This window comes from Neodiprion lecontei, chromosome 6 (genome assembly GCF_021901455.1).
Source record: "Neodiprion lecontei isolate iyNeoLeco1 chromosome 6, iyNeoLeco1.1, whole genome shotgun sequence".
NCBI classification, from domain to species: Eukaryota; Metazoa; Arthropoda; class Insecta; order Hymenoptera; family Diprionidae; genus Neodiprion; species Neodiprion lecontei.
Window position 1 is genome coordinate 22,090,450 of NC_060265.1, and position 18,137 is coordinate 22,108,586.

An 18,137-nucleotide genomic window follows, 5' to 3' on the forward strand; every position below is an offset into this window, starting at 1 on the left:
GTAAAAATTTTATTGATCCTAGGAAGCGAAAATGCCTAAAAATCTATAAAAGGTAAGTTATTGCCCGGTTGGGATGAAAAACTTTTTGGCTTGTCATTCCTTGCCAAAAAAAGTGAGCGAAACAGTAGAAACGGAATCGATGGAATCGAATGATTTGCATTTATTTATCAAGCAAAAATTATTTGTTATGTTAGGTTCACATTGCTCATAATGATGTAACCAGTTACTGTACGTAGCGATGCGAAGTTGATGTAATCAAGGAAGAAATTAACGCCGCAAAGCAATTAGGGTTTTGTTAGAATCAACGCTCGTTGTAAGCTCAAGGATTTCATTCCACTGATTCGCGCGAGTAACGTTCACTCGGTGGAACTAACTTAGGCCTCGAATATATTTTTTCGGTGAACCCCTTTGAGTTGTCACGCATTGAAATCGACGATCAATCACAAATGACGTAACGCCGCGTTAAAACGGGACGGATCGAAACCGGTGGTACCACGTCCTATCACGTAAAGAAATAAGGATATTAAAGTCCGTAGAATTCCAAGTTTCAATCATTTTAGGCAGGCTCTTGGCGACACCAATGCCAATCCACGTGGATAAGGTAAGATGGTTTAATTCAGACGTGAAAGCTGGCACTCTTGGTCGATTGGATGAAGTGATCAACGAATGAAACAGAATGATCGAAGCTTTGCCACATCACTCTACATTCATGAAAATGGAGAAGATAGATCCTCCTCAAGGTGAATTAAACGAGCCTCACGAAGATCGCGTGCACCAATCATTGCCGGTGTAACGACATGTTGCATAAACAATAAACGAATGCGTGGTAAGACGTAGCACATGGTGTTCATCAGTACCTTTGAACATTGTACCTTAAAACTTATCAAGCAAACAGTTGCATCTGGAAGTCGTTTGCGATACGTCGGGTGTCTCGTAATGGGTCATGTATCTTAACGTACATATGTTCATAGGATACATAGCAAACAGATTTGTCTATATTTAATCATTTTTCTAGACCAGCAAGTATTTTTTCCATTCGATTACAGCATGACTCGGCGGTGAAATGTTATCGAAGGATCGTGAAGCCAGCGATTCCAGTCCCGGAACAAGACCTCGTTAATTTCCTCGCGTGTCAGTTAATATCGATTTTACTCTATGGACAGAAAAATATTCGAGATACATACATCAACGCCATACATAATGACTGACGTATAATTTCGTATTAGATATATTTTATTTTATTGATCGAGTATTGTTGTTTGCTGCTAACTAGGTCGTCGAGAATGTAAAGCTTGTATGATTCTTGAGTACCTGGAAACTGAAGTAACAACTTATAATATTATAACGGTTAATTTGAAACAAATTCCAAGCTTCGTGATTCGCTTCTAAAGAAGTGATCATGTAATCATTTTCGATGCTATTTATCCACGATCGGTTAGATTCAACTATCGAAAATCAATAAGGAGGAAAGTAGCTTTCGGAGATCTATTATGCAGAGGATACTCGAATTTACAGTGTTCAAACTCCTTATCGCGTAAAACAAATCCTCACACTTGGACTTTGAATGTCTGACCATGTCAGTATTTATTCACTCACTCAAATCCGTGAGCGCTATTTACTCGTCCGAAATAGGTTCGCGTCGCCTAGAATTTATAGGAGCTTATATACAAAGCCCTTGCACATCGAAATGTCGGGGCGAAAAAAAAATAAATAAATAAATACTCAAGTACATTGTATTTCGACACAGAACCTGCTCGTTCTTCTATTTCGGTCGTCAAACAACAATTGTGTACATACTTCTCGGTACGCTGCTCGCAATACTTTGCTGTAACATTTCGTTTTCTTTTTTGCCTTTCCGCGATTCAAGGCATTACGAATGCACGGTAGAAAATTGCGTCGTATTTGGAATACATGAAAACGAAATTCTCACGATATACGTATTATTTATTACGTTGTGTTGAGAGCAGTTGTATTAATTGCCAAAAACGTATTTTTTATTTTTCCATTCCAGTTGTCTAATTTTATTCGGAAACTCTTCCTAATGCGTTAAAAAAGTTACAATATCGTAACACGTAAAGAATAGTTGTGAATTTCAGTTTGCCAAATGCACCTCCAATTCATTGTAATCCTTATCTCTTACCGCTGTTGAAACTACACGGACAATTAGTGAGTAATAATTTATTTTGTGACCGATCGATAGCTGAGGAAAAACAGACTCGAGTTTAAATCACTGAGGATATACTTGTGGCTTTCTTTCGCGTTCTACGTGATAAATAGATCATGTCAAAGCATGGAGAAAAGAAAACAGAGACACAGAGACTTTGAGTGTAATAAAAACTACACTAGTTATGTCAATTAAATGAATCGTCAAATTAGAAATACTCGTTATAACAGATTGAATAACTGCTTACAGAATATTGCTTTTTTAAATCTAAATCCACACCCGCTATTCGGTAACAAAAAAAAATTTGATAATTCGTGAGACAAGTGATAAACCTCTTGACCTACCGGCCATCGGTTTGAAAAATTATTTTGAACATGCTCTATACAAATCGCTGTATACGTTGCGTAATCTCGGTTACATCATACGGCAAACAGCATCACATGTAATTCTGTACAACATACGATATTTCCGATAGCAAATTCGATCGTGACGCCGTATGAATTATTTCCTATTCCGTAGACGATTGAATTAAAATTTATGGTTTTATTCGATGGGAATGTAAGGTTACACTGAACATACCCATAAAAATGATTTAATGTGTTTTTTTTTTTTTCAAACTTCAGCCGCTTTCGTCGCGGAATCGAAACCCCGGATCGAAATTACCTCGCCGGCAAGGGAATAAGCGTTGGGCGGATTTGAATACCGTTCGATATACAGGGGATGTTGTGATATCTGGTTGTGTGGGAGACTGCGAGGGCGTGTAGAGCGTGGGTACGAGAGAGACAACTACTCCGATTCGCCGGATGGTGGGGAGCTGGATAAAAGGCTGGGAAGGCCTGGGTCAGCCACAGTCGAGTATCGTGCTCCGAGTGACACGGGTTCAACGGCTGAATATTATCGTAACGAATTAGCGATCCATCATGTCGCCTACCGTAGTGCCGAAAGTGAAGTTCAACAACGGAAAGGAAATCCCGGTCTTCGGTCTGGGGACGTGGAAGGTGAACGATTCTATATAAGCATAAAACGGCAATTAGTCGGCGCTATTCTCGAAATGTGGCCTACGAGGAGAGGAAGCCGGTTAGCAGCATTCTCGTATCCGCCGGAAGATCAATAGCACGATTCGAAGCCACGAGGTTCAAGCGTAAACGCGTACGACGTGCACGCAGCGGTTATATAACCGTTTCGAACATCTCCTTTCATTTGTTTTTATTTTAGGAACGCGCGTTCGGTAATTTCGAACATTCGAGCAACGCGGATATTCGACTTTCGCTCTTCGCGCGGCGCTGCGTCGACCTTGAAATAATTCGTTGGGTTTTGCATTACGATGCTCTGCCTTGGACACGCGAAAAATCGATCGCTCCCATCCTGCGTTCGTTAACAAAGAACGTTAACCGCCGTTTCGGACGTTGCGTAATTGCCGAAATCTTGGCGGGAATATATCGCGGCTTTTTGAAACAAGCGTGCATTTTATCATTGCTTTATACTGTGGCACTTGCGACGTTTTGTTCGGCTGCGGTCACGTTGCGTTCGTTTACTTCGTGTCGAGTGTAATTAGACGGTTAGCGTCAAGAGAACAAGCCGTTACCAATAACATATGGTAACTTATTTACGACCAATTCTTATCAAGAAATTTGTTTTTTATCATTGACTTTGAACCGTTTCTTACGTGCCTATAATATTCCCGAATCACTGCCGCCGCTTGTAGAAGTTTTAAGAATTTTTCAGGAATCGATTCAAGCTTATGTACAGGTGTAGATATTGATATTCAGACGTGAATGAGCCTTCAATTATAAATAGTGCCTTTTCAGTCCATGCGATTCAGCTCGAAACTTGTCTACATGAATTTACAAACAATTAGAGAATCGTTACATAGACTGTAGAGGTATATTGATTTATCGAATTGTACGATACGATAATCAATTTTTTTAGTAATGACACCAAAATGATATGCAAATATTTTGTGAAATATCAAAAATTGGAACGTAATCGGCGAACCGCGCGCATTGGTTTCCTCTTATCTCATTAAACAATGGTTTAATTAATTAAACTTTCAATAACGTTGAATTTGTTTCATCAATTCCAGTCAAAGCCCGGCGAAGTTACTCAGGCGGTGAAGGACGCGATCGACATCGGCTACCGGCACATCGATTGCGCCCACGTATACGGAAACGAGAAGGAAGTCGGTGCGGCGCTGAAGGCGAAATTCGCCGAAGGAGTGGTGAAACGGGAGGACCTCTTCATAACCAGCAAACTTTGGAACACGTTCCACAGACCGGACCTCGTCGAGCCAGCCCTGAAAACCACCCTCAGTGACCTTGGCCTTGAGTACATTGACCTCTACTTGATCCACTGGCCGTTTGGCTACAAAGAAGACCCGACGACCCTCTTTCCCTCAAATCCCGATGGCACCGTGGCGTACAGCGACGTCGACTACCTCGACACCTGGAAGGCGATGGAAGCCGTGAACAAGAAGGGACTCGCCAAGAGCATCGGAGTGAGCAACTTCAACTCTGAACAACTCGAGAGAGTCGTGAAGAACGCTGAAATCCTACCGGTGACGAATCAGGTCAGCATTTCCTTCGCCACGGCTATATTATTGTCTGTACTCAGTGTCCGTACTTAAGTAAGTGACAGTATCTCTTCAACGAATTAATGCCGATTTCAGGTCGAATGCCATCCGTACTTGCCTCAGTTGAAACTGTCCGAATTCTGCAAAAGCAAGAACATCATATTGACGGGTTACAGTCCTCTCGGCTCTCCGGACAGACCTTGGGCCAAACCCGGCGACCCTCAACTTCTCGAAGACGCCAAGCTTAAAGAGCTTGCCGTTAAGTACAAGAAGACTCCCGCCCAAGTCGTCATCCGCTACCAGGTACCGACTGCACTTCCGGCAAATATATCGGTTGAAGAAAGTCGACCTACGGATCGCAGCGTTTGATTAGAATTTTTGTGAAGGAACAAATTGGACCGACGTGTGATTTTATTTTTTTTTTTTGTTCGAATTGCAGATCGATCGTGGACACGTAGTCATTCCGAAGTCCGTGACGAAATCTCGCATCGCCGAAAACTTTAACGTTTTCGACTTCAAACTGGCACCTGAAGACATCGAGTACATCAACAGTTTCGACTGCAACGGCAGAATTTGTCCCTTAGACAAGTGAGTACTCGTGTTAGTAATAATCGTGTAAAAAACGATAAAACTACCCATGATTCAAAACCTTAGACATTAAAAAGTCGTGATTATCTTCGAATTAATTACCTCATATTACGACTTTGATACTTGAATTTTGAGTCTGCCACGCGACTAATATCTTTATATATATGTAACATAAGTTGAATCCGCAGTGTCAAAGATCGCGTCACATTTGAAAAAGTTATCGTTCGAGAGTTTTCCCATTCACGAATCGAAGGTATATAACCCATCGTAATTAATGACCAGCCACACAAATTGCTCAATAAGTTCGATGAGAATTTGGAAAACACTGTCGAATCAAAGACGCTTACCTTTAGCGTAAATAGATTGCGTGATTCAGTTTGAAACCCATATTTATGATCGAATTAACCCAATGAAAAATGTTCATCAATTCCATAAAATCGTGATCTAGGGAAATTCAATTAATTAATCCTTGTAACTTTTTTGTTACAGCGTGAAGACCCACAAATACTGGCCATTCCAGATTCCGTACTAATTAAGGACAGGAAGAATTAACCCTTACGCATAGTTAGTCTTTACGTCATATCTATTTCGAATATATTTTTGTTTCTTTGTATTACCGGGTGTAAATTCAAAGAGTACATCCACCGTTTATTAAATAAAATTACCATAAATTCTGATGGACATAAATTTTTTTCCGTCAACGAATAAAAACAATTATTTTCTCTTCGTGCACGTCGCGAATGAGACGTAGATTTGATATGTTCATAAACCTCACTCGTACAATATTTAAATAAAATAAAAGCAATATCGCATTAATAATATATGCTGCAAATGATAAATACTTACAAAACATTTTACAGAAAAATTGAGTCGATATATTCCCAATCACACATGTAGTTTATTTTCAATTGATGATTTCAAATCGCTTTATATTCATCATTTCGTGGTTGTATTTGTAGCGTGATTGACTAATATCAACGAATAAATTTATCTAAGACGGAACCTAATCAACTTTATGAAATCTTTATTCACTGCGCATCAATTACATACGTAATACGCTCAGTGCCCAAATCTGTGTAGTAATGTATAAAAAAAAAATTTTCTATTTACACTAAAAATATGATAGTTTGAACAATTGAAGAAAACGGGCCATTTATTTGATCCCAAAAAATTGAAGAAAAAGTCAACTAAGAATTAAAAAGTGGCAAAATTCGAATATTTACCGTCGAATTTCCGGTATTATTACTTTCTGGTTTCGTCTAAAGTCGGATGTTCTCATTTTCCGACGACTATCAACGAATATCTCGCCGATGCGGCACGTGTACAGAACGCGCCACAGAGTTTTAAATGAACATATTTTATGATTTCGGTTCATTTGTGATGAAAGAACGCGGTCCGCGCCTGCGCGATAAAAGAACGGTCGTACATTCCACGCATATAACATTGCGTCGTTTCAATTCAGTTGCATTCTCCGGCACACCGAGGTAGAGAAGAAGTTCAGACGCACTTGGTACTTAGTTTCCACAAGTGCATACGTCGTTATCCACACGCGAGAAATTCATCGCAAGTTGAAATCTTCGCAATATTTCAATGGCGAAAGCACCGACAGTGAAATTTTACAACGGATCAGAGATTCCAGTCATCGGACTGGGAACTTGGCGGGTAAATTTGCACATAAATTTGTTCGAATTTTTCTAATTATGCTAAACTCAGATCTGTACTTACTAATATTCGTATAACTGGAGTCGTTTCCAGTGGCCGACCTCCAGCAGCCTCTTGTAGTTTGAAATTGAATTGTAATCACTAATTCAACATCGATCTCTTCTTTAAAATTTCGTCTGGAAATCAAGAACTTAATAAACTTATTATATTATGCTTTACCTCTGGACTTGGCTAACACACAGTATGATATTCTCCCACTGATGCAGCGGGAATCAATAATATTCCATATTTATTGAAAACAACCAACAGTAGTAATTCCGTTTTTTTTCCCAATACAAATGATCGATTCTGTAGTCCAACACTCATTCAGACGTCCACGTGGACAAACATAAGCTTTTTTTATCAGAAGGTTCATCGCACTTCTATTAGCTACGTTGAGTCGATAAATTGAGGTATGACTGTCTGTAATTTGCGGAACAGTCGAAAGCGTGGCTTCAAATTTATCATATTTTATCACATATATTGATAAGCATTGCTGGCAATTTCCAACGATAGCGAAACTCCTTCTCCGAAGTCACTGTACAATATTATCTATTGTAGAAAGTTGAAACAGTGCCAAATATTAAATCACCATTTTTAAATCTAATTATATAATTCCCTCGAAAATGAATTTTGAAATTGCTGAGCCTGGATTCTATATCATTTCCTCATCCTTTACAATAGGACTGAAATAAGAATTACTGCGATACATGTTTAATGGACTCAAGGTGTTTATACGAGGAAAAAGGCTGAGCTCAATTTACCACCGTATAATAAACTGTTATCACAAAATTGTCGCAGTGACGGTAATTATGGCGGGCATACAAGACATCCGATTGTAAAGTTTACAACGCACAATTAAAACATTTACGACAATTGTTAGACGATATACGTACCTGAAAACACTACAATTTTGATGTTTGGTATTGTTTGCACTTTGCAGCCTCGCAAATCAAACTCGAACGCTGATGCAATAAAAACGTCAGATCTTCGCCACGACTCCACCTCGAATTACATGATAAAACAATGAATAAATTGCTTGCTTCAGTGAATTGAATACATAACGAAATTTCTTCGAGTAAGCTTCAAGATAATAATAATACTAATCGAGGTCACTTGTATAAATCCCGAAAATTTTATCAAACTTTCATATAAAACTGTATATGACATTTACTTATATAATGTGCAATTGAAGCTTTGTTGTAAGCTTAGAAAGATGAAAGTTTATTTGAAGAGCATTCGGCGCGTTATGAGACCTGAATCAAGCGGACTACCCGAAAATCGATATTACGTTTAAAATTTTTATCAAGTGTATTAATATATCTAATTACGCGTTGATGACTAATTACGTCATTCTATCAACAGTCAGAACCAAACAAAGCATACGAAGCAGTGAAGGATGCGATCGATATCGGATACCGATTCATCGACAACGCCTATCTCTACGATAACGAAGTGGAAGTTGGCAAGGCGGTGAGATCTAAAATTGCAGAAGGAGTTATAAAAAGAGAGGACATCTTCCTGAGCAACAAGCTTTGGAATACTTTTCACCGACCAGAAGCCGTTGAACCAATGCTGAGGAAGACTTTGGCTAACTTGGGCGTTGAATATGTCGACATGTACTTGATGCATTGGCCGATAGCTTACAAAGGTTATTCAGAGTTCAAAATTACGTGACTTTGACCAATTCGATCTGTCTCATAAGACATTTCAATAGTTGAAAGGATAAATCTGGTCGGTATATAAGAAGCTATAAATTCTTTCCAGAGGGAAGCGGAAACTATCCTCTTGACGCCGAAGGTAAAATGCAATTTGCCGACTACGATTTCGTCGACACTTGGAAAGCCATGGAGAAGGTTTACGAAATGGGGTTAACGAAAAACATCGGCGTTAGTAACTTCAACGAAGAGCAGTTGGAGAGGATTCTAAAGGAGGGAAAGATCAAGCCCGTTACCAACCAGGTCGAATGCCAGCCCTATTTGTGCCAATTCAAGCTATCCGATTTTTGCAAGTCCAAGGGCATCGCTATAACGGCTTATCGCCCATTGGGAGGGCCGGGAAAACCTGGCCAACCGAAACCCAGCGAAGATCCGAAAATCAAGATTATTGCCGAGAAGTACAAAAAGACTCCTGCTCAAATTATGCTGCGTTATCAGGTAATGTACTCGCACTGTTTTAGTTATCAAGGATCGTAAATTTAGGGCTGTTAAATAAAATCTGTACATGTAACGTACACTAAAAAACTCGTCGAATCACTGCGCCCAAAGATAAGATTATTTTTACTACAATCGAGTAATGGTGCTGTCTTCGTGACAGAAATACTATGCCATTGCTTCAAAATCCTAAATTGAAGACTTGTAAATTTTTCACAGATTGAACGGGGACACATAATAATCCCCAAATCAGTGACTAAGTCTCGAATTGAAGAAAACTTCAATATATTTAACTTTGAACTTGCTAAAGACGATGTTGAGCTCATCAACAGCCTTGACTGCAACGTCAGATTAAGTCCGCTGCTTGAGTAAGCTATATTTTTGTTAAATCTCGCTCATTTCTCTCCTGTAAAATTTTTTTTTTTTCTAAATCTGTATTCCTCGTACGAACTGATACGTAGTATCATAAAATCCTGAAACTGACCACGTCTTCAGACTTCTCGATCATAATTCATTTCCTGAATTTCATTACAATGGTCATTGATATTCTTCATCAAAGCTTGTATTCAAAGAATGTTATAGTAATTCTTTCGGATAGGCTTACAGGATTTCATAATACAACGTATCAGCGTACAGGGAAGAGTAACTCCATAAATATTTTTTTTCGCTCCGTCCTACCGCACATGCTTCATTATCCAATACTGATTACATTTTCAGGTGTATCGACAGCCCGTACTATCCATTCGAGAAGTAGAATTTCGACGAAATCCTGCCCGAAAGCTGCAACGATTGATGCAGAACAACCTCTCAATAGTGCCGCGACAAAAGTTCTATTTAGTATAATAAAGGTTTAGTGCAATAAAGGTACTATTGAGAGGGTTGAGAACTAATTTTTGAGAACGAGCTTTTGTAGTCGGAGTGAGGGAACCAAAATTTTGAGAAATGTATTCCACTCACAGCCTGTGAGCGGTTCTATTGAGAGGTTGTACTGTATCAAGTTCATGTATGCCGACAACTATTATAGAGCCGGCGCAGCATATAGAAATTATCTCAATTAAATTGATACGTTGACACTTATAAATGTCTTCATAGAGATCTTGTGACGTCTCACAGCATTGAAAACAACCAGAAAACGACCAGCTAAACGATCAGTCCGAAACCAAAGTTCGAAATCGGTGTCTTGAAATATCTTTTTGTACAGATTTTGTAATATGAAATTGAATTCTGTTATTACTTTGTATGATAAATAAGCATATCACTTATTATATACAAGTAAGGCAATTAAACTAATCGTGAGATAAGCTAAAATTCTTATTCAATCAGATCGACACAGATTGTGTTTCAATAAGCATGAGCGTACATACGTTAATTTAAAAAATTGTCTCTATTCGATATTATGAACTAACAATAAGACTGTCTGATTTCAAGATTCTTGTAACCATTTTTCCCTATATTATACAAGATTTCGAGATACAACTTTTTTCAAAACAATCGATTGAAATGTACGTGAAAATGAAACGTCTAAAATGCGTGATTTGATCAATTGTATTGGAACCGATTGTTCTGAACAACACTTTCATAATTTTTTTCATACCCGGTTCATTTCTTTGAATGATACGCGTCTTACACCTATGTCGATCGATAAATTGACTCGGCCCAAATACGTGATTGTGTTAACAGAAACTTGTGACAATGTTATACTCTAAACGAGATAATTTGACATTTTCGTTCGCCGGAAACACCTTGGATTCATGGAAAAACGTTGTCAATAATCCTAATCGCGAAAGGCCATCAAATCAAAATTATATACATAATAAAAAAGTAGATTGTCATATAATTGTTTTTACGAACGATCGATAATCCAGGAGAAACGGAATAGTTATGTAGGGTGGATTCTCCTTGACACTTTGTATTCGCGTTCTAATCGATAAATGGCACGGGCAAGCATAAAGCAAAAGAACACGTTATGAAAGTGTGTTCTTACGACTGCGGTAAGAATTTTAAGAAAAATTGACTCATATTCAACTGGATAATTGGTTTCGATAAATCAACAAATTCGAAGTACTAATCGAGTAATGATTTTCTCAGACCTGAACGCTCACACTTTTCAAATGAAAACAAAAAACTAATTACAAACAGCGAAATTCCTGGCAAGGCACGAATCTCTGTATTACGCAATTTTCATCGTATCTCGGAACAAATAGTACCTTATCATTCTGTACATATTTAGGATACTTATCAATGTCGATTGCTGCAGGCACGATTAATTAATTGATTAACGCACAACTGGGGGCATGAAAAATTACACTATTCAAACTTACTTTCGGTACTGCGAAATTGGTGTGATTATACATCATTCAGCTGAATAATCTATTCTACATCCTTTGAATTTCTTGTAATGTAGGAATGAAAATGGCATATTTTTGCTTTTGCGACAGAGACAAGTCATCATGCTACGATAAATTAAGGTTCCGATACAACAATTACAATTGCCATAACGCTACTTCGGTGAGTAATCACCGAATTTGGAGGTACGCAGGGTATTGCGTTCTGTTACGAAGCACAGATACCGCACAAACACCTACAGCAGGCAGTTTCGCTCGATGGCGGGGAAACGGATAAAAGGCCTTGCAACACCGGGATCAGCCGCAGTTGAGTACTGTACTCTGATTGAGAGTGATACGGGCTAGTCGATTAAAAATTTTGCAACGTATTAGGCAAGTCAACATGTCCAGAGTGCCGAAATTGAAGTTGAACAATGGGAGGGAAATTCCCGTCTTTGGCTTGGGAACGTGGAAGGTGAATAATAATAATGAATCATTTTGAACGTGGGTGTTTCGATGGAACAATTAAATGTTGGCAATTTTTTATGTTTGGTCAATCCGCAAAATTGAGAAAGTTGAGAATCTGGGAAATTCGAACAGGATTTAATTCTGTACTTAGACTGAAGAAAGTCATTTCATAAAATTTATAAACGTGACTTGGTCCGTACTCTATGGTGGAAAAATATTTGACAATAATTTAAAACATCTCGAGAAGTCTTTAAAACAATTTCCGAAACATTGGAATAAAATAGTTTTTGGCAGGATTTAATTTCTTTAAATTGTTTAGATCGTTCGAACAAAGTTTAACGTTTTCAAAATCGAAGTTGAAGTGGAAAGAATTTTTGTGAAATTTAAGTGACCTTGATATAATACCCATGACGTGCGTGAAAGTAGGATATGGATATGAATAATCAATATTTGGTATTTGGCTAACAAATATGCTGTTTTCTTCCGTGCGAAATAACGGTTTGATCGACATTTCCATTAAACAAGTCCCTGATATCGTTTATAGGCTTATACACAGGAGCGAATTTACACCGTGTAGCTTTGAAGATTTGTAACGTCACATGAATTGAGCGATTTGGATTTTTTTTTTTTTTTTAAATCGAAGTTGGAAGTGTAAGAAATCTCGTAGAATGTAGCACAGCTTCGAAAAATATCGTTTTATCGGTAAAAAATACCTTAGAAAACTGAACCCGCTAACGTAAGAATCACTTTTAATAATTTGGGCCTTGTTGAAAAATTTCAGTCAAAACCCGGGCAAGTTGCTCAGGCGGTGAAGGACGCGATCGACATCGGCTACCGACACATCGATTGTGCTCACGTTTACGGAAACGAGAAGGAAGTCGGTGCGGCACTGGCGGCAAAATTTGCCGAAGGAGTGGTGAAACGGGAAGACCTCTTCATAACCAGCAAACTTTGGAACACGTTCCACAAGCCAGTACTCGTCGAGCCAGCCCTGAAAACAACCCTCAATGACCTTGGCCTTGAATACCTCGACCTCTACTTGATGCATTGGCCTTTTGCCTACAAAGAAGACCCGACAAATCTCTTCCCGTCTAATGCCGATGGCTCCGTGAAGTACAGCGAGGTTGGCTACCTTGATACCTGGAAGGCGATGGAGAACGTTAACAAGAAAGGACTCACCAAGAGCATCGGAGTGAGCAACTTCAACTCTGAACAACTCGAGAGAGTCGTGAAGAACGCTGAAATCCTACCGGTGACGAATCAGGTCAGCATTTCCTTCACGGGATGTGTTACACAATCAATGTCCGACTCCAAGTAATCGGCAGAAATGTGCGATAACCGTTGACTCTGACGTAAATCCGTATCTTTTCATCAAATCATTACCGATTTCAGGTCGAATGCCACCCGTATCTGCCCCAGTTAAAATTATCAGAATTATGCAATAGCAAAAACATCATAGTGACGGGTTACAGTCCTCTTGGTTCTCCGGACAGACCCTGGGCCAAACCGGATGATCCCCAGCTGTTGGAAGATCCCAAGATTAAAGAGATCGGCCGAAAGTACAATAAGACATCCGCCCAAGTTCTCATCCGCTACCAGGTGAATTCGTCTTTTTTTTTATAATTGTTTGATTAATTTTCATTTCTGATCAACAGCTGTTTTGATAATTTATGATAAGCTTGACGGTAACTATGTCACTCGCAAAAAGTATAGATTAGATTCTCACTGTGTTTCAATGTCAAATTTTTTGTTACCGTCGTTATAGAAAGAATGAACGAACAAACTTTTTACAGATCGATCGCGGCCACGTAGTCATTCCAAAGTCCGTTACAAAGTCTCGAATCGAAGAGAACTTTCAAGTCTTTGATTTCAAGTTGACACCTGAGGACATCGAGTCCATTACGAGCTTGGACTGCAACGGCAGATGTGTTCCGATGAAAAGGTTAGCATTTATATACCAGTACCCGAATATGTGAAGAAACTATTAATAATTTATAAACAACTGTCGGCTATATTGTAGAATCTCAACGATTTCTATCGCGTTTGAATCATCGGAGATTACTTACCGTAATTTACAAATTGAAATTTAATCACTACCAAGTGACTTAATTGATTGTTTATCGTCTCTACAATCGTTGGTTATTAAAGTTTATGTATTCGAAAATTTTCTGTTACAGTGCGCAAACTCACAAATACTGGCCATTCGGAATTCCGTACTAAATCCACGCGTCAATTCTATTTATATTGTTTGTATCATCGAGTGTGATTTAGAAGACTGCACCCACTGTTTATTAAACGAACCTACCGTAAACCCTTTTTGGCTTTAATTGACATTGGTCTGTTAAAAACAATTCTCTTCTCCTCTACCTTCGGTGTAAATGAGACAAGAATTAAGACTCTGATTGGATGCAGTAATACGACCTGCGATTGAAATAAAAACCAAAAGTGTAATGGGTCGTCAAAGTTGCAGCGTTAAATGATTTATGAGGTACGACTGCGGTAGTTGATGCGACCTTATGTGGTTTGGATCATTCTATACCGTCGACATATTCATTGGAAACTGTTATCCTGATGATAATCCTGACAGTACAGTCTGCGCGTATAGTCTATAAACGATAATCGGCTAGACTGTAGTTAATGCCTACGATGAAAAAGTGACACACTTTAATTCGCAGGATACAGTCCTAGCCTGTTGTAAATGATGCTTCTGTAACAGCGAAATCCAAATGGAAACAAGCCGACCTAAAGTGTCATGGTTCTTTAAAATGATGACGCGAAAGAATAAGTCATAATGAAGTCGGGGACGAATTTTTATCCTATTCTGAAGGACGGATAATATTGCTATAAAGAAGACTCGTTTATTTACGATTTTACGAAAGAGCCTCAACTTAATTCACTATGGGAAATTCATAGGCTGGAATTCTACTGTGGCGGATAATATTTTTGAAGTTACAATATTTATAAACATAATGAATAAATGATCCAATGGCTGATATCTATGTCAGAAATTGTTAATATTTTAGGTGAAATACAGTCTATTAATCAATTATTGTACATGCCGTAATATCGTAATGCTGTTTAAAATGTCGAATATAGATGAATCCGGGTCTAATCCAAAACTGTACACTCATCTAGATCTCGGAATTGGGATGGACTTATACAGATCTAATTGTATAACTAACAATGAGTAGCGAATAGGTCCAGATGTAGACCAGATAAAAGAAGACAGGATTCTGCTGGATTCGAATGGATACAAAAGTATATAAGATCTTGAATGAGACGCTGATTTAATCATCCGACATTTTGAGTAAGAATTAATACTGCTCGCTTATCGTGTTCTGCAGCAAAAAATATATACAATTTGAATTCGGATGGACAAGTGTCATTACATATTAAAGATATACAGGCTTTTGTGTATCCTGAAAGAAATATTTTATGTCAGCAAATTTGACCTTTGAGTCAACGACATAAATTGGAATAGCTTTGATATCGGTGCTCGCAAATTTGGAACTAGGGAACAGACACGTGAACACTACTTAACTTACAGTTCAACGCATCCTAAAGATAATTCCAAGAAAAAAAAATTACACTAAGTGAATTACGGTTTGAAGAAAGCGCTTCTTCATCCCACCAAGCTGCTCGAGGCGTGAGGTGTAGATTACGTAACTATGATAGTTCAATGCCCGAACCACGACGTTCCATTCCGTCACTTTTACGTGGATGAGACGCGCAGACTCAGAAACATCGAGCGCGGAGCAGAAGCACGTGGACAATGCAGCTGGACATGTGAAATGATTTATGACGTCTCACCAATCAAGCCGAAAGGCGAATCGAGTACAGGAGGCACATCGAGAAACCTTCCGATAGCCTTTCACGCTGTAGGTTGAAATTGATGACTCGATATTACGCAAAATGGAAATGGCTGTACGGCCAGCGAGCAAAATCAGTAGTATCGGCCGTACTTAAGCTACTTGTCTCTGGTTCCTCAGGCAAAGAGGAAGTGGAGAGGCACTGCCGAGTTACCACGCGATAATCAGTAGTAGCTTGATTATTCAGCCGTGGTTCGTTACCAAAAGTTCAACTCACGCGGTTCGTTTTACCCAAGCTCAGAATGGTCAAAGTACCGACAGTGAAGTTCTACAATGGAACGGAAATCCCGGCGATTGGACTCGGCACTTGGAGGGTGATCTTATAAATTTTTCTCAAGTCTACCAACAACCCCGCTTCACCTTACTTGCTAAACAATTTTACTTCATTCGAAGCCATGGCTCAAATGGAACATTATCGCTTATCGAATACTCCGTTGTTTTCTGGATAAAAATTACATCATGACACTTGGGTCACGAAAAACGGAATATTTTCGTGTGACAATCCGTGATTCGGCAAATTTTGTTTTCATTCATTTTAATGGTAGCGATCTACTCAGCATGTGAAATACAAATATTACCGGCATCTCGTTCTCGTTTTTCATGATACATTATCCTCGTGCATAACGAGTTATGAATTCCCGCGTGTTCCGTTTTCATTATATTCACTTTGTTTTGATAATAGTCGAAACCGAATGAAGTGACGCAAGCTGTTAAGGATGCGATTGATATTGGCTACCGGCATATCGATGGTGCCCATTTGTACGCGAATGAAAAAGAAATTGGCGAGGCTGTGCGAGCTAAGATTCAACAAGGCGTTATCAAACGAGAAGATATCTTCATCACCGGTAAACTCTGGAACACTTTTCATCGGCCAGGTGCTGTTGAACCTTCGTTGAGACGAACACTCGAAGATTTGGGCGTTGAGTATATTGACCTCTACTTGATACACTGGCCAATGTCTTACAAAGGTTATTTAAAATTGTTACCGTAATATCTAATTCTTGATCGTACTGATCTACTACCAAGTTCGGTTGAATTAACGCGTGAATTTTTTAGAGGGCAGCAATTTCCAGCCGAAGGACGCCAATGGCAAACTTGTATACGCTGACTACGATTACGTCGATACATGGAAAGCCATGGAGGAGGTTTACGAAAAGGGATTGGTGAAAAATATTGGCGTAAGCAATTTCAACGAGGAGCAGCTGGAACGAGTGTTGAAAGCCGGAAAAATTAAGCCGGTTACCAATCAAATCGAATGCCAGCCTTACTTGGGCCAATTCAAGCTTTCAGAATACTGTAAATCCAAGGGCATCGTTGTAACAGCGTTCCGCCCATTAGGACGCCCGGATAGTACAGTGATAAAAAAAGGGGAGCCGACACTTCTGGAAGATAACAGGATCATAAGGCTTTCCAAGAAGTATAACAAAACTCCCGCACAAGTTTTGCTCCGTTATCAAGTAATTTATTTTCCCGATTACGAATATTTTATTAACGTAATAAAAATCATCGCACGATATTATGCGCAATAGTTTTTTTAGTAATACAGATATAGTTATTACCAGTATAAAATCTGGGGGTGGTCGTAAACCCTTGCGTGACTTAGCTACTGATTCTAATGCAGTCTTACGTATTACGAAAGTTTTGTTCCGATGAATTCATGGTTTTTTCAGATCGATCGTGGACATGTCGTCATCCCTAAATCAGTGTCAAAATCTCGGCTGAAAGAAAATTTCGATATTTTTGATTTCGAACTTTCCAAGGAAGACGTTGAACTCATCAATTCCTGTGACTGCAATAAAAGATTTTGCCCAATGTCTGAGTAAGTCTAGGATCGACAACTCGTATTATTCGCCTCCGGTTTGAAAATCGCCCTATTGATAATAATCAATGATTTTGAATCTATGACTAATTTATTTTTCAGTGCCATCGACAGTCCCTATTTTCCCTTCAGGGATTAATTTCAACTACCGGGCCGAATGATTCAACACTTTCCAACAACGACACAAGTCGGTTGCACCTCAAGACAGCAGTGAATATATTTTTTACGATGTCTGTATTGCTGATTATATTGCGTGGTTTCTAATGAAATTCCTCTCCGTTTGTACAAGATTTTTATCCGAGCTCGCGCTAGCAAATATTCAACATCAATTTGATATCAAATCGTTCGAACATGGTACGGTATGTTCGCACATTGCATAAGAAAGCGAATTGAAATAAAGATTTCTTTTCAGAGTGCGCAGCGTGGCCTTACCCTTATCAACCTGTTATCTCCGCTATCGTTTTCCGTGAATAGCTATCGCA

General features: G+C 38.9%; 4 protein-coding genes and 1 long non-coding RNA gene across 13 annotated transcripts; 4 read left to right on the forward strand and 1 right to left on the reverse strand.

Annotated features, from left to right (window-relative positions):
• Positions 1-3,001: 3,001 nt before the first annotated feature.
• Positions 3,002-5,998, forward strand: LOC107220331 (aldo-keto reductase family 1 member B1). Its single transcript, XM_015658892.2, has 5 exons — positions 3,002-3,162; positions 4,248-4,730; positions 4,830-5,036; positions 5,173-5,321; positions 5,811-5,998. The coding sequence occupies exons 1-5, from the start codon at positions 3,085-3,087 to the stop codon at positions 5,851-5,853; spliced, it is 960 nt and encodes a 319-aa protein (XP_015514378.1). The 5' UTR covers positions 3,002-3,084; the 3' UTR covers positions 5,854-5,998.
• Positions 5,999-6,137: 139 nt separating this feature from the next.
• On the forward strand, positions 6,138-10,651 carry LOC124295125 (aldo-keto reductase family 1 member B1-like). Its single transcript, XM_046743924.1, has 5 exons — positions 6,138-6,983; positions 8,388-8,673; positions 8,790-9,178; positions 9,395-9,543; positions 9,893-10,651. Exons 1-5 carry the CDS (start codon positions 6,912-6,914, stop codon positions 9,927-9,929), a joined length of 933 nt encoding a protein of 310 aa, XP_046599880.1. The 5' UTR covers positions 6,138-6,911; the 3' UTR covers positions 9,930-10,651.
• LOC124295126 lies at positions 7,025-8,373 on the reverse strand. Its single transcript, XR_006905031.1, has 2 exons — positions 7,919-8,373; positions 7,025-7,159 (listed from the first exon to the last, which is right to left on the reverse strand). It is a non-coding gene; the product is annotated as an uncharacterized LOC124295126 (long non-coding RNA).
• Positions 10,652-11,805: 1,154 nt separating the features above from the next.
• LOC107220274 (aldo-keto reductase family 1 member B1) lies at positions 11,806-14,278 on the forward strand. The gene is made up of 5 exons (XM_015658805.2): positions 11,806-11,974; positions 12,749-13,231; positions 13,360-13,566; positions 13,761-13,909; positions 14,145-14,278. The coding sequence occupies exons 1-5, from the start codon at positions 11,903-11,905 to the stop codon at positions 14,185-14,187; spliced, it is 954 nt and encodes a 317-aa protein (XP_015514291.2). The 5' UTR covers positions 11,806-11,902; the 3' UTR covers positions 14,188-14,278.
• A 42-nt stretch (positions 14,279-14,320) lies between these two features.
• LOC107220305 (aldo-keto reductase family 1 member B1-like) lies at positions 14,321-18,071 on the forward strand. 9 transcript variants are annotated; one of them, XM_046743921.1, is made up of 6 exons: positions 14,321-14,455; positions 14,643-15,845; positions 16,519-16,804; positions 16,893-17,293; positions 17,507-17,655; positions 17,758-18,071. In XM_046743921.1, the coding sequence occupies exons 2-6, from the start codon at positions 15,636-15,638 to the stop codon at positions 17,792-17,794; spliced, it is 1,083 nt and encodes a 360-aa protein (XP_046599877.1). In that variant the 5' UTR covers positions 14,321-14,455; positions 14,643-15,635; the 3' UTR covers positions 17,795-18,071. The 9 variants fall into 9 exon arrangements, with proteins under 9 accessions (XP_046599877.1, XP_046599878.1, XP_046599872.1 ...); XM_046743922.1 differs by having other exon boundaries at positions 14,323-14,455; positions 15,064-15,845; XM_046743916.1 differs by lacking the exon at positions 14,321-14,455 and having other exon boundaries at positions 14,565-15,274; positions 15,515-15,845.
• Positions 18,072-18,137: the final 66 nt, after the last annotated feature.